Here is a 14,612-nt window from a genome sequence, read left to right on the forward strand (position 1 = left end):
GAGAGGGATAAATTGATAAATTAATTGATCGCATCTGTGGTTAGAAATAATCTCATTATTTCACAAGTTAATATCAAGCACTCCTGAAGATGTGATTTTTATTTTTACTTTCTGTACAAAGCATTCATGCAACCTTTGTAAGTAGGACAGCCATTTTGGTGATGTGATTGATGCCTGCAATCAAGTACCTCGAGCTTTATAATACATGAATATAACCAACCTGTATTCAGCCTCAGATAATTACTCAATCTTTTCATTCTGGTAACTTGTTCAAGAACTTTCTTCAATGTTGATGGTCAAAACTAAATACAGTATTCCAGGTGATAATTGCCCAGGGTTCTGTGTAGCTGCATTAAGCTCTTCCTTGTCTTCGCATTCTGTTGTCTAGAAATTAGATGGTACAGCGCCACATTCAAGAATGCTATCCAATACAATTACTATATAAAAAAAATGAGTGCATTCAGCTTGGATCACTCCAGCAGACGCATAACTTCACTATGATATGGAAGGAGGATCTGCCTAATCAAAACCTAGCCATTAGTTCCCACTGCTGGGAATTGGCTACACAAAGATGCCACTTCGGTTGAAAACTTAGCCCTTGCTGTTGGACTTCCCTTGAGCTCATCTCCTTTCACCCAGCAGATCACAAACCCAACTTCACTACTCCTTCCTCCAACTACTAGCAGCGCTACACCTCAAATTAGACTCCACACTTCAATCATAACCCTGAAACTCTATCACGGATCATGAACCCCTATACAAAGCCCTGAACCAAGCCTTCATCTCCTGCTCCAAGCCCCTAACTAACACAGCCACATCTGCACAATGCAGACTTGTGATCTACCTGGTTTGTTCTACTCCTTCATTGTGGAGTGAGGTCTGTTCTATTTGGGCTTCATGTGCGATGAAATCTTGCAGAAAGTGGCCCTTGCAAGAAACTTGGACCATTGCATATTTCAGGTGGAAGATGTTCTATCCCCTTGTTGTAATACAGTTTCAACAAACCAGTCAGCTTTACAATGTTTGAACCAATTATTTTTCCAGGAGCTTAAGTCTCTTGGGCAGGGACTTCCTCCAGATTGGCACCTGTTTTCCTCTGCAGGTCAGTGTAGATGTACGTGATATTCTAGTAAATCTTACGGTGCTTGATGAAAATACCATTCCACACAGATGCAGTCAAGCAAGCTTGTGACATCATGCATTCAATTTTCCATCATTACTGCCTTGGCAATGTTGTACACTGCATATACTAATAGGCATCTAGAAGAAGGGCATACGTGTTTAGACATGCTCTCTGGATCTATCTGTTGATTACCCTGTAATGAGTGCAATCAATACAGGACTCATAAATCTACATTTCTCTTTAATGCCCAAGGTGCCAAAGTTTTTCTTTTAACTTTAAGGCTTCCCATTTCTTTCACATACTGAAAGCTTCAGATTCATGCGACTATGGCCACTTTCCAAACATACAACAATGCTGCAAGGAGCATAGACCAAAACAAATTAATGAAGAAATCTTTAGCCACCTTCAGATTCAAATTGCTCCAAGGACAGAGCCAATTTTTTTTTTACTTGGAGTTGGTTTGAACTTCATTTTGTCTTCCAATTTTCCTTTTGAAATTCCCTGTTTAATTCAGAAGCCTGTTTGGTACTTATTTCTCATTTGGGATGTTTTTCCCTGAAATGAAGAAATGTTTTTCCCTGAAATGAAGAAATGTTTTAACCTTCAAGGATTCATACTTTATTAATGGAGGAAGAACAACAAGCGACCTGGCAAGCTCATAGGAGATCTGGAATCCCCTTCAGACTCTCAACCAGCATAGGTTGTATAGCCATAGGTGATCATTCCTCTGCATGTGTATGCAGTTGTGTCTGGAGGCCTCCATGGGACTGACACAGGAGTACCTGGAACAGTTGCTTACTCTGGGATGTTCTTTGTTGCAGAGAAAGACTGTCTGTGCAGTCCTGCAATAGGTAAAGTTTACCCAATGTCATCTTCCCTGCCTTTAGCCACACATCTTCAGGGTGTCTTTACTGCCTGGTGAATGAATTTGGGGGTAGTTTCCACTCATTGGCGCGAAGGTGATTTATACAACAGTGGATGTGTAAGAATAGTAGGGAATGTTTACAATCTGCATTCAGTCCACAGGGACCAATGTTACTGGTGTCCTGCCAGCCTAGTCCCTTCACAGCCTTTAGTGTTCTCACTAGCAGAATGCACAGAGATTAGCGCTTCCAATATTATTTATGAAACTGCCATTCTTACAGATTAGCTTCTTAAAAATAGGCAGCCTTTACTACAAGTTGCCAGTCAAAAAAATTTTGCTGCAGAGCCACTCGGTGGTCAGATAGTTAAATTACATAGGCATTATGGAAGAGAATATTGCACCTTAGCATGTCTTATCATCTACCAGTGTACTAGTTACTGCATGATACTCATCTGCTATTTTTGATGAAAATTTTATAATTATTTTTCCAATGTGTAATAGTGTTAGTTATTCTTTTATCTGCATCCCTGAAGCTCATGATTAGATTGGAACGAACATAATTAAAACATAAGATTTTCAATCGATAAAACTAAAGTGCTAAATTCCTGATCACCCATCACTAAGTTTATTATTAAAACATATGTCAGTGCTCTTGTTTTCTCTTGTACCCAGATTTTGTTTTTGCTTGAATCACATTACTCATTCAGTACTTCCATTTCCAACTATTTTGATTCTAGTCAAACATGGTAATATACAGACCTCCCAATGAATCATTTAGGTCTCATTCAGTAGTTTACTAAATTAATCCATTATTCTCCACATGTATCTTTCTCATTAAATTTCATTAATTCTCCTTTAGAAGTATCTGCTTATGCCAACTTTAATGCAAAATAGAACGAGACCCACAGGTCAGAAAGGGGTTATAATACGATAAGGAGTTTTCTTATGATTCATAGTCCCACTTAGCAAGATATCACCAACTGCAACATTGTAAAATTACCTTTCACACCTTCCATCAATCACTGCTTTGTTAGAGTAAAATGAGTTTAAATTGCTATTATTAAGTTCACCATATCTATTATTACAAATCCTCTCAGTTTATATAGTAATCACATCAATTATACCAAATAAAGTCTACAGGCATCCATAATCTTCTCAGCTGTAACTGGAATTCACTGCCTGAAAGAGCAGTGGGGACAGATGGAATTGCTGCTTTCAAAAGGGAGTTCATAGATTCTCTTATGGGGAGAAATTCCAAGGCTGGGGCAAGAGGGGATAAGAATGACTGGACTGCACCTGCAGGGAGCTGCCTCAAGCTTCATGAGCTGAATGCCCTCATGTCCTATAATGATGATTGAAGCTGTTGGTATCATTCTGCATAATCCACATTGCATCTTTATTGACTGGTCACTGATAAAGTAAAATTTTATTATTTAAAGTTATGAAAGACACAATAGTCCTGCTAAAAGGAAAGAATTTTGGTTTTGGTATTGGCTTATTATTGTCACTTGTACCCGAGGTACAGTGAAAAACTTGTCTTGCATACCGATCGTACAGGTCAATTCATTACACAGTGCAGTTACATTGAGTTAGTACAGAGTGCATTGAGTTAGTACAGGCAAAAACAATAACAGTACAGAGTAAAGTGTCACAGCTACAGAGAAAGTGCAGTGCATGTAGACAATAAGGTGCAAGGTCACAAGGTAGATCGTGAGGTCAGAGTCAACCTCATCGTATAAGTGAACCGTTCAATAGTCTTATCACAGTGGGGTAGAAGCTGTCCTTAAGCCTGGTGGTATGTGCCCTCAGGCTCCTGTATCTTCTACCTGATGGAAGATGAGAGAAGAGAGAATTACATTATTTCCAAAGTTCAAGATTCCAGCAATGCGTTAATTAGCGCTTAGTTTGTTTCAGTTGGCTTTGATTGTTTGATATTCGGTAGTAAAATGTTCCTGCCTTTCTTTGAAAACTCTGGATTCATTTTTATGTTCCTGAACCTAAAGACAGAGGCTGAAGAAATCCTTCACACAACTCCAAACAAAAACAGTGCTGTAAAATTGGCTTAACCTGGAGTAGAACATGTCAGCTTGTGACTCTTCAGTGGGATTTTCATTTGCCCAAGCACTTTTATTCTGGTACAAAACTTCTCCAAGTTATGTTAACAGTGCTGCAACAAGCAACATTTGTCTTCAGTCAGATTTTCAACCTCACTGGTCTAAAAAATGACAGCCCTTGTTTACTCACAAAAGCAGCAGGTTTTGCCAACTTTGTTTCCCCTGAAGCTCCAGTGTTTAAAGGGCCACTTTGTCCATGGAAGTCAAGGTCATGGTCACTCTCGACTTCCTATCCTCAAGATCATTTTAAACTGATCACTGATCTCTGCCACATCTCAGTTTGCCATTCACTGCTACATTAGGCAGATCATCTGAACTCTGTGACTGAGGTCTCTTCAGTTTAAGTACAGTAATGGCAGGGCAGGTATGGGGATCTGCCTGCATTGCAGGCTTTCCCAAATTCTCTGCACTCGTGTCCTTTCAGAAATTTCTTGCCGGGTGTACCATGGCTTTTGATGACAAAGAATATGCCTCCCGCAGACATTGGTATTTATTAGTCAGTCCAGGACAATCTGACCACCTGAGAGTACTCTCCCAACCCCCTTCCTTTCAAGGAAGCATTCATTCATGGGCAACACACTCCTTCAAGTGGAAGAATTTTGCTTATAAGATAAGGTATCTTTATTAGTCACATGTATATCAAAAGACACAGTGAAATGCATCTTTTTGCGTAGTGTTCTGGGGGCAGCCTGCAAGTGTCGCCACGCTTCCGGCGCCAACATGGCATGCCCACAACTTCCTACCCCGTACGTCTTTGGAATGTGGGAGTAAACCAGAGCACCCAGAGGAAACCCACACAGACACGGGAGAACGTACAAACTCCTTACAGACAGCGGCCGGATTTGAACCTGTGGCCGCTGGCGCTGTAAAGCGTTACGCTACCCGCTACACTACTGTATGCCTTTAAGAGCTGACTGCAGCATTCACACCTGTGGGGCTAAGAACCAGCAGCTATAAGAATTTGCAACAGATCAGTAGAAAACCACTCTGAAACCAACAACTCTGTTCTCTGAACCACGCAGTTGTAGATCTTTCTCTTTATGTGACTTTGACAAATAGCGTTGGGGTGACTAACAACACCATTTTTATGCCATTAAAAGGTAGTGAAGCAATTTCTAGCCCAGACCCTCCACTTAGCATGCAATTAAAACACAGCACCACCAACAAAGCAGCATTCCAAGAGTATTACAGTGAGGGTCATCATTAGGTTGGGACAAAGTTTGAATCCATGCCCCTCAGGCTCAGACAAGAGTGTTGATCCAGACTGGGATCAACAAAGCAATAGCTGAATGGAGTCCTATTTGTGAGGTGCAAATCCAATTAAATGTTTTTATAGCTTTGCACACTTAGTCAAGTTGAGTCAATTGAAGTAAGTTTAAAGCAAAGGTAAAATTCTGCTATGGTACAAGCTGGTTATTTGTCCATCTGCACTTAATCAGAATTAAGCACTACAAGACACCTAAGCTTATTGAAGAAACATTGGCACAATGCATTGATGTTGACCACATGACCACCCAAGTTCTTGTGCACTGCATTTACCAAACAAAAACATCAAAGTCAACAGCCAGTTTTACTGGAAACATAAGTGTCATCCAATTTAAAAATTAGCAGAGATCACAGATATAAAGGAAAAAAACAAAACATGAACATACTAAAAACAAGACTTGATTCTTGTGTTCGGTATGTTCAGGTCAGGCACCTTCTTGGAGAACTACTATAAATTAGTTGATAAAAGTTTGATGTTAAAAAACAACAAACAGTTGATACCAAATGCTTAGCCTTCATAGAGAGGGAATGAAACTTAATTGTATTGCAGCAGTTCAAGAAGGCAGCTCACCACCACCTTCACAAGGGCAACTGGGGATGGTCCATTAAATGTTGGCTCAACCTGTGAAGCCCACATCCCTTGAGTGAATTAAAAAAAATAAGTTTGTGAAACTCTGACCTTTATCTTGTGCCCTCCAATGGTTTCACAACTGAGTCAGGAGACTGATGGGATGTGGAATTGTGGAAGTAGCAAACATTTTATATGAACTACACCAGTCAGAAAAGCAGTAGCACTGGGCAGAACTCTGAAGACAGTGAATCATCTTCCAGTTCTGCAGAAAAGTCTGGTACTCACTCCAAATGCTATCCTGACCTCTACACTTCCAGCACGTGGATAATGCACTGTCATACATTAACAAGAGCAAGGTTGCATAAGGGATTAGAATTAGGATTTATTTTGGCATTGTTTTCTCTGAAGTTAGAGGGACAGTTCAAGCCAATCTTCTGAAAGAAAATGTTCTTTTTATTCTTAATAGCCCTATCAAGTAACCAAATAATTTGTATGGAATACAAAGAGAAAATGCTGGAAACACTCAGCAGATCAGGCAGCATCAGTGGAGAGACAACCAGAGTTTGTGTTCAAGGTCGAAGATCTTTTATCTGAACTCATTGTTTCTAGTTCATGATATTTCAGTAGAATTCTTCAACCCTGGAACATAGGAGATTGAGGGGTAACCTGATAGAGGTAGATAAGATCATGAGGGACATAGACAGGGTGAAAGCATGTTGTCTTTTTCCCAGTGAGGGTGTGCTAAAAATAAGAGGGCATAGGTTTAAGATCAGAGGTGAGAGATTTAAAAGGGACATCGGGGCAGCTTCTTCACGCAAAGGGTGGTAAGTATTTGGAATGAGCTGCCAGAAATAGTAGTTGAGGCGGGCACATTAGCAACATTTAAAAGCCATCTCGATAAGTACATGGATAGGAGAGGTTTAGAGAGCTACGGGCCAAATACGGACAGATGGAACTAGCTCACTGGGCAACACAGTCAGCATGTTGGGCCAAAGGGCCTGTTTCCGTGCTGTATGACTCTATAACCAGAATTGTTAACTGTTCCTTGCTGCAAAGAAACTGCCCGTCCTGCTGAGTATCTCCAGAATTTTCTATTTTCATTTTAAGATTTACAGCTTCCATTATCTTCTGCTTTTTAATTTCTAAGGAATTATTTATAGTTCCAAATATTGAATGAGTTTAAATGCACTGTGTGGGATGTTGCTGGTAACAGTTTTGGTGTTGTGGCTTGTTGTGTTCCAATACGTTTGTACATGTAGATTGTTTACTGGCCGCTACTTTCAGACAAGTGGTAAACATTTATGAATGGAAAAAGTTAATCCAACTGTCAGAGTTCATTTAAGAAGATGTCTCCCAGTATCTGCGTGGGTTTCCTCCGGGTGCTCTGGTTTCCTCCCACATTCCAAAGACGTACGGGTTAGGAAGTTGTGGGCATGCTATGTTGGCGCCGGGAGTGTGGCGGCACTTAATAATAATAAGATATCTTTATTAGTCACATGTACATCGAAACACACAGTGAAATACATCTTTTTGTGTAGTTTTCTGGGGGCAGCCCGCAATTGTCGCCACGTTTCCAGCACCAACATAGCATGTCCCCAGAACACTCTACGCAAAAGATGCATTTCACTGTATGTTTCGATGTACATGTGACTAATAAAGACATCTTATCTTAAGATAATTTTTCTGTAGCATGATTACTTTTCAACATAGTAGAAGATAAGGTAATAAAAATATTCTTCAAACCTTTGTTTATGCAGATACTACTACAGGGAAAAAATCCCGGGATCGGATGGGAATTTGCCTTGCCAAAGTCGGAGACTGAGAATAAGGCAGCTCCAAAACACAATTACACATGGGCTATTGTTCGTTCTGAATGCTCTGCCTCTTGTGGAGGAGGTAACATTTCCTTATTTAATTGCTTAACATATAAATTTCCAAAATCTTCAGTGGATCTTTCCTAGCATCAATTAGTGGAAGATGTGACTCGTGAACCTTCCTGTCGATAGGAGCCTTTATTATTCTATTACTTTTAAAATATTGGCTTTATGGCTGCACTGACTCAAAGGAAAAAGGCTGAATAAACAGGGTGGGATTTCTGTGTATATGTAGGTAGTCCTAAGAACAATGGACACATGTTTCAGCTTATTTAACAATATCCTTCAAATTTCCCTTCATTACTTTGGGTGTTTCATCTACTGCTTCCTTTCCTTAGAAATAAGCACATTTTTTCCTTTATTTCACTGCTATTAGAAGGATATGCTGATGGGGTGAGATGAAGTAAAATGAAAGGCAGAGTCAAGTGGAGCATAAGTATCAAAACATACCATATGGGCCGAATGGTCTGTTACTGTGCTGTATGCCTCTGTAGTTCTGTATAACAGTTGTTCTTTACGTGTTTCTCAATGTGTCTGGAACTGTTTAAACTACAAAGGCTGCCTTCTGCTTATTAGTCTCGAAGGTGGATAGGCTCTGTGCTTATCTGGTTTTAAATGCTCCTTTCAGTGTTTCCCTTATATACCTTGTTTGTCAGACTGTAGTCACTCCTTACATCTTAAAGGTGCAACTTCAGATTTGCAATTCATAGGAGGACTCTAAATGCCTGTAACAAATGCACACAAGTCTGGAAGTTAAATCACCTCATGCTGTTTTCTTCAGGGCTTAAAAATGCAGCTACTGGTGGAGTAAACTAAGTCAACAATCATTACTGGATTATTTTGCATTACACCATAAATTTGACTGTGCATTTCCCAAGATATCTGATGTGATTTCCATGTAGTACATACATCAAATTACATAATTCCTCATGCAACACACCTTTTGGAGATTATTGGTGAGATGAAACTATGATGTTCCAGGAACAACCATCGTTGGGGCACTTACGGGACGGTTAAGTCTTCACAGAGCACAGAACTCAGAACAGTGCACCACGAGAACAGGCCCTTCAGCCCACAATGCCTGTGCCGACCATGATGCCAATTTTAACTGCACATCTGCCTGCACTGGATTACAGTCTCATTGTTGAGTCCCACCAATATGCCCCTTTCCCACCTCACAATTTAACCAAGGCCCACACCCCTGAGGCCCCATCTGCAAATCCCCAGGCTCCCTGCTCCTTTCCTATTCCAGCTACCAACCTGACCCCACCCCCTACTTCACCATTGATCTCATTAGGGTGGGCCAGAATTTCTGTTATGTTTTATTGTTGATTTCTGTTGTCTGTGCCCTCCTTTAATCCAATTCCCTCAGCAAATAAAACGTAACTAAAAGAATTTTTGACTTAAAGTTAGGTCTAGTGCAGACTACTTTATTCCTATTTAATTGATAATTGGATTAAAAGTTGAGTGGAGAATCCATATGGTCTCTGGGTCCCTTCGAGTAATTTGAATCCAGGCTTGAATTTCAGCCTCAAAGGACAATGTGGAAAATAAAACCCACCTATGCTGTTGTTTACCTGCCAGGAAATAAGCACAGTCCTTTTACGATCATACTGAGGAGCTGTCACAACAGGAAGATCGGCAAAAAAAAAGCCTTCATTGCATGGTCATCATTTTGACCCATAGGCATGGAGGATTTTTTATCCTTTGGGTGGAAAAAAATTAACATTTAAAAGCAGTCTCTAAACACTTCATTGTTGTTAATGTTTTGTAACAAAATACAATGTTTGAACATATTATAAATAACTTGTTATCCATAAAATAGTTATTGTTCACAGGACTAGTGCACAATAAAGTCCAAACACCGTCAAAGGTAGAAATTTATTTTCAAGTGAAACAGAGATTAGCATAGTAAATGGTAGGCAAGCTTTGAAATGTACCTGTGATGGCTTTAGTCAATTTTTCTGGAACATTTCACATTTTACATATTTTATGATTTAAAACAGCTGTTGGCATCTGTGGTCTCATAAAGAAATAAGGTTTAGAATGGACTGTTCTGCAGAAATTTATTATTGTAGAGGAAGGAAAGGATTATGTTTAATGTTTTATTTTCTAGGACTGGGAGAAAGGATAAAACTTAACTTAATAAATGAGATTGTAAAACATTACTCCAGGCATGACAGATCAGGACATCAATTAACTTTACACTACAAAGCATCATTCTTTTGATAGGTAGGGCTGCACAGGCTGATGTAAAATGACCACAGTACTCATTACAAACTTCTTCAACCTCTTGCAATAAGCCAATATAATTATGACACACTATTTCCTGTTGAGGTGAAATCCAAGGTTCCTACAACACATCGTGCAAGCCTTCCTGAGACAACACCCAGCAGAATTAAGCAGGAGAAGTATTGCCCATGGTTAACAGCCTACACTTCACACCATGGCACACAAAAAAATTGCCATATAAGAAGCTCCAGGCAAAATCACGTATTTTGTTTTTCATTTGAAATTATGATTGCATGGAGTAATTGTACTTTTAAGGAATTGGAAGTGTCATTAATTTTGTGGCAAGACTGTAAACCATTGGGGATCTGCAGCATCTTTGCAGAGGGCTCAAGATGGTTGTTACAAAATTAAGAGCAAGTCTTTTCTTGTGTTGTTTGTAGCTGGGAAAATAATATTTGCTCTACTGAATATGTGGCTTTCCTGATGCATCTCTCTACTTCTCTTTGGGTAATGTTCATTATGTCCTTGGAGATTGGAACGGGACAGGTGAGCACTGTGACACTCATGCTGGAGGTAGGGTGAAAGTTAAGTTGCAAAATTTTTCACAGAGTGTTACCCCCAATGGGCACTGCTGCTCAGACAAGTATATATGTGTTCTCCTATGCAATGTTCTGTAGCTTAAGTAGGTGCTGTCTTTAATGGTACTTCACCAGTGCTCTTCCTCTTGCAAAGAGAAAGATTACAGGGGAATTACCAGTCTGAACTGTGAGAACAGATAGTGAGCAGTGCATAGAGGGTGATAGACGTATTGCAAAGGCAGGTTACAAAATACTTAGCCACAGAAAGCAAGGACTCAAACTGATCAAGTACCTTTAAGTGGACCTTCCAGGTTCCCCAAGTGAAAATCAAAATAATTTGCAGATCTAGAAATCAAGCAAGAACAGAAAATGCTGGAAAAACTCAACAGGTCATTCTGACGAAGGGTCACAGACCCGAAACATTAACTGATTCTCTTTCCACAGATACTGCCTCACCTGCTGAGTTTTTCAGCATTTTCTGTTTTAGTTCTAGGCTCTGAATGTTGCTTTGGCTTCTCTGATGCAACTATCAAACCTGAACCTTGGTTTTATGTAAGCAAGATCAAGAAGCAGTGCATACATATAACCTGATTTTAAGACAAAATTATGACATAATAGGTTTTATTTCCAAGCAGTTGCTTTGGGCACTCCAGTAAAAATTGTGCCAATGTGTTTGTGCTCATTGATGTTCCTCAATTCCTCATCAAATTCTGATAATAGAATGGTGGGGAAACAATTAACAAGCCAGGACCCCATCAGAAATAGAGACCAAGTCTGCAGAGAATAATCATTCTGACCAGCTGGACAATACTGTAATATCTTCAGCATAGCCACTTACTCAAGGGTGCCAAAAATGAAAATGTAAGGAGCTCCATATTAATTTTATTTTTCTCGGTGTAAATGGAAGCCCATTCTCTCTGCCCAAAGAGTAAGCCGCATTTCAAATGGAGTCTAGCTCATCTATTCACTTCTTGAACTCACCAACTCTTATCTGTCACTCTGAAATTTTATTGGCTACAGTTTCACACTGATATATTAGTCTTTAAAAAAATAATACGAGGCAAACATTGCAAGTCAAGAACCAGACCCCAGCCGTGGTCAACCAGACTTCCATTCACAGTGAAGGACAAAATGTTAAGAGGAGAGAACATGCAACATTTGAAGAGGAAATGCAGGATAATGAACTAAAAGCAGAAATAAAAGTAGAGAGATTGGGATAAGAAATGAAACAAAATGAGCTGGCCACTCAGTACTAAATGACTAAAAGTAGAAAATTCAACTGATAATGTTTCCTTGTTTTGGAGTAAAGATTACTTTAGATTAATATAAATTGCAGCGTTCACTTTAAGAACATTTTTCAGTTTTTGAAAGGAGATCTTTTACTGGATTACTTTTGGAGTCGGATATCAGCAGGCATAAAACAGAATGAGATCCAGCTTAACTGAGTATTGTTGCTCCAAAGGTGCAGTGTAAACTCTGCACGTTAGTGCAGTGCTAATTGTGCTATCAGCTTAGTAGACTCCCAAAAGCTATAATTCTTATTTGGCCATGTTTCAAACCATTCCTTTAGGCTCTGGTCGTATTAGATTTATGTACCAGGTAATTGATTTTGTTTTCCATATTTGTTTGGCTCGTACAGTCAATGACCCAGTTTTGTGGTCAGTGGCTGCCAAATGACGCTCGCTGTTAATTAAAGGCCCCACAGGCTTTTTCAAAGGCAACTCGCAGTTATTGGGTATCTGATCCAGTGCACATCATAGGCGATCGATATGATGTGAAAACAAGACAGACAATAGTGTGCATCTTGAATCAATGAGATTTAAGCACCAAGGGATCAAACTGTGTAAAATCAATCTCAATTTGCATTTTGTGGTCTTACTCATTAAGAGATTTGATTGTACTTCTATATTCATGCCATTTTAAGATGTCATGATGACTTTTTCTATAAAAATCGTTCACGTACTTGCAAGCAACAGTGTGAGCCATGCACAGGAAACCAGATCTGATCAGCAAGAGCAAGCCCTGCACCTGTACTACTTAAAAGGATCAATTGCAGGTTTCTTGGGAGATCAGTTGGTGGGAGAGATGATTGGGATCAGATGGGCTGCATTTTGGAGTGCAACACTGAGAACTTGCCACAAATTTAAAGTGTTGAAACACATGAAAAAGCTTAGGTTTCAGTTTCCTTCAACAATCCCCTTGTTGCAGTTCATCAGCTGGTATAGCCCCCACTTCATACGTGTGCAGACCAAGGCCCCAGTGTTATCAAAGCCACTCATTTTGTGAGTGCTGTTTCAGGCATGCCTTCCATCCTGTGCAACTGGAAAGAATCAACATGAGAGGGAGTCTCAAGACTGTTGCCCTAAAAAATAAAAGTATAATCAAAATCACTTGTGCAAAAAATCACTTCAATATGCAACTTTACAAAAAATTGAAGTTTTACCTGTACTGTATTCATTTCAGTGTTTGTTTTAAATTAAATATTCAATGCCAAGTTCCACATATTAACCAGGAAAAAGACAGAATGCATGATGTCCACTTACATTAAATTTTAATGGTTTCAGTAAACTGTGAAGGACCGTTTGGGAACATAGATAAACAGTAGCAATTCGACCAGATCTACTATATCTGACATGTAAAACTGAAGCTATGTAAAAGCTCCAAATGACTCATTTTTGATTCAGTTTGAAAACCATTTTAAACCAGCTCTGTTGGCCAATTTATAATAGTGTCCTGAAGTTCCATAGTGATGTCTGCTAAGAACCCAAGAACCCAAGGAAGACATTTCCAGAAAAGGTTTCAGTCAATCTGCCTGATCTATAAATTAAAAGTACTTATTTATAACACCATCAAATATCCATTGATTCTCTCATTATTCTGTTTATCCACCTCTTGGTATTGATTTGATTACCCTTTTCTCTATATTGCTTTATGTTACATATGTGAATGTAATTTCGAACCGCACAAAATTGCAGAATCTAGAACTCTGAAGTAAAAACAGAAAATGCAAGAAATATTCAGCAGGTCAGGCAGCGTCTATGGAAAGAGAAGCAGAGTTAGCGTTTCAGGTTAATTAACTTTGTCTAATTCTGTGAAGAAAGAAACATTAATTCTATTTCTTTCTTCTCAGATGCTGCCAGAACTGTTGGGTATTTCCGGCACTGTCTGAATAGAATTTCTAGTTTCATTAAAAAAAAATCATACATACTCAAGAATTAGCATAGGTACCTTTCCATGGTTTAGTGTATTTGTTGTGCAATATATCATTCACTTGTGCTGCATAATGTCCAAAATATTTCTTCATGTAGTGTTAACTAAACGATTGTATTTGTGATAAGAATTATTGATTACTGTTTCAGATACAAGTTACAATGTTATCAAATCATAAGATTTATGTTGGCCAAGAGTTTGTGAAAAGAATAACACTAAGGCTATGGGTGTCATTTTTGTCACAGAAACTTAAACACTACAAATAGGAGCAGGAATAAGCAATCTGTCTCATTAAGCCTACCCCACTCTTCAAAAAATTATCAAGTCCACTTTCATGTGCTGTTATGTAGTAAAGCTGGCAACAACTTCTAAAATTAAATGCAGAAATCTTAAAATCTTTGCTACAATAATTCCTTGTTGGGTAACCTATAATAAATAGTCTAATAACATTTGAATATTTTTCTGCTTTTCTAATCTCCCCTCATTGTAGTTCCTCAGTTTATAGCCCACTTACAGTATATCGACTCTGCCTCTGTCTGTTAAACAATCTTCTTTCCTTGTTAATAAATTACTCTCCCTTGCAGAGAATCATTGTAACATATCTTCATGTACAATTGAGTCTTTAATATTTGATGTTGATGTGGGGAAATATAAATTAGAATTCATTGTACTTTTGCATGAGATAGTACCCTTTAATTTTAAAAAAATTCAGTTCATCCCGAGTACTTTATGAAATGAGCAACACACTAGCTATGTTATTGCCACAAAGGATGTATTCA

The 14,612-nt window shown here is 38.9% G+C and overlaps 1 protein-coding gene across 1 annotated transcript in view; it reads left to right on the top strand.

Moving 5' to 3' along the window:
- LOC127571000 (A disintegrin and metalloproteinase with thrombospondin motifs 16) overlaps positions 1-14,612 on the top strand; it is a 167,196-nt gene that overhangs the window by 117,417 nt on the left and 35,167 nt on the right. Inside the window, exon 18 of the mRNA XM_052016972.1 lies at positions 7,697-7,835. Within this exon, the coding sequence (XP_051872932.1) occupies positions 7,697-7,835 (139 nt within the window). The remainder of the gene's footprint in view (positions 1-7,696; positions 7,836-14,612) is intronic.

Source organism: Pristis pectinata, chromosome 5 (assembly GCF_009764475.1).
Source record: "Pristis pectinata isolate sPriPec2 chromosome 5, sPriPec2.1.pri, whole genome shotgun sequence".
NCBI classification, from domain to species: Eukaryota; Metazoa; Chordata; class Chondrichthyes; order Rhinopristiformes; family Pristidae; genus Pristis; species Pristis pectinata.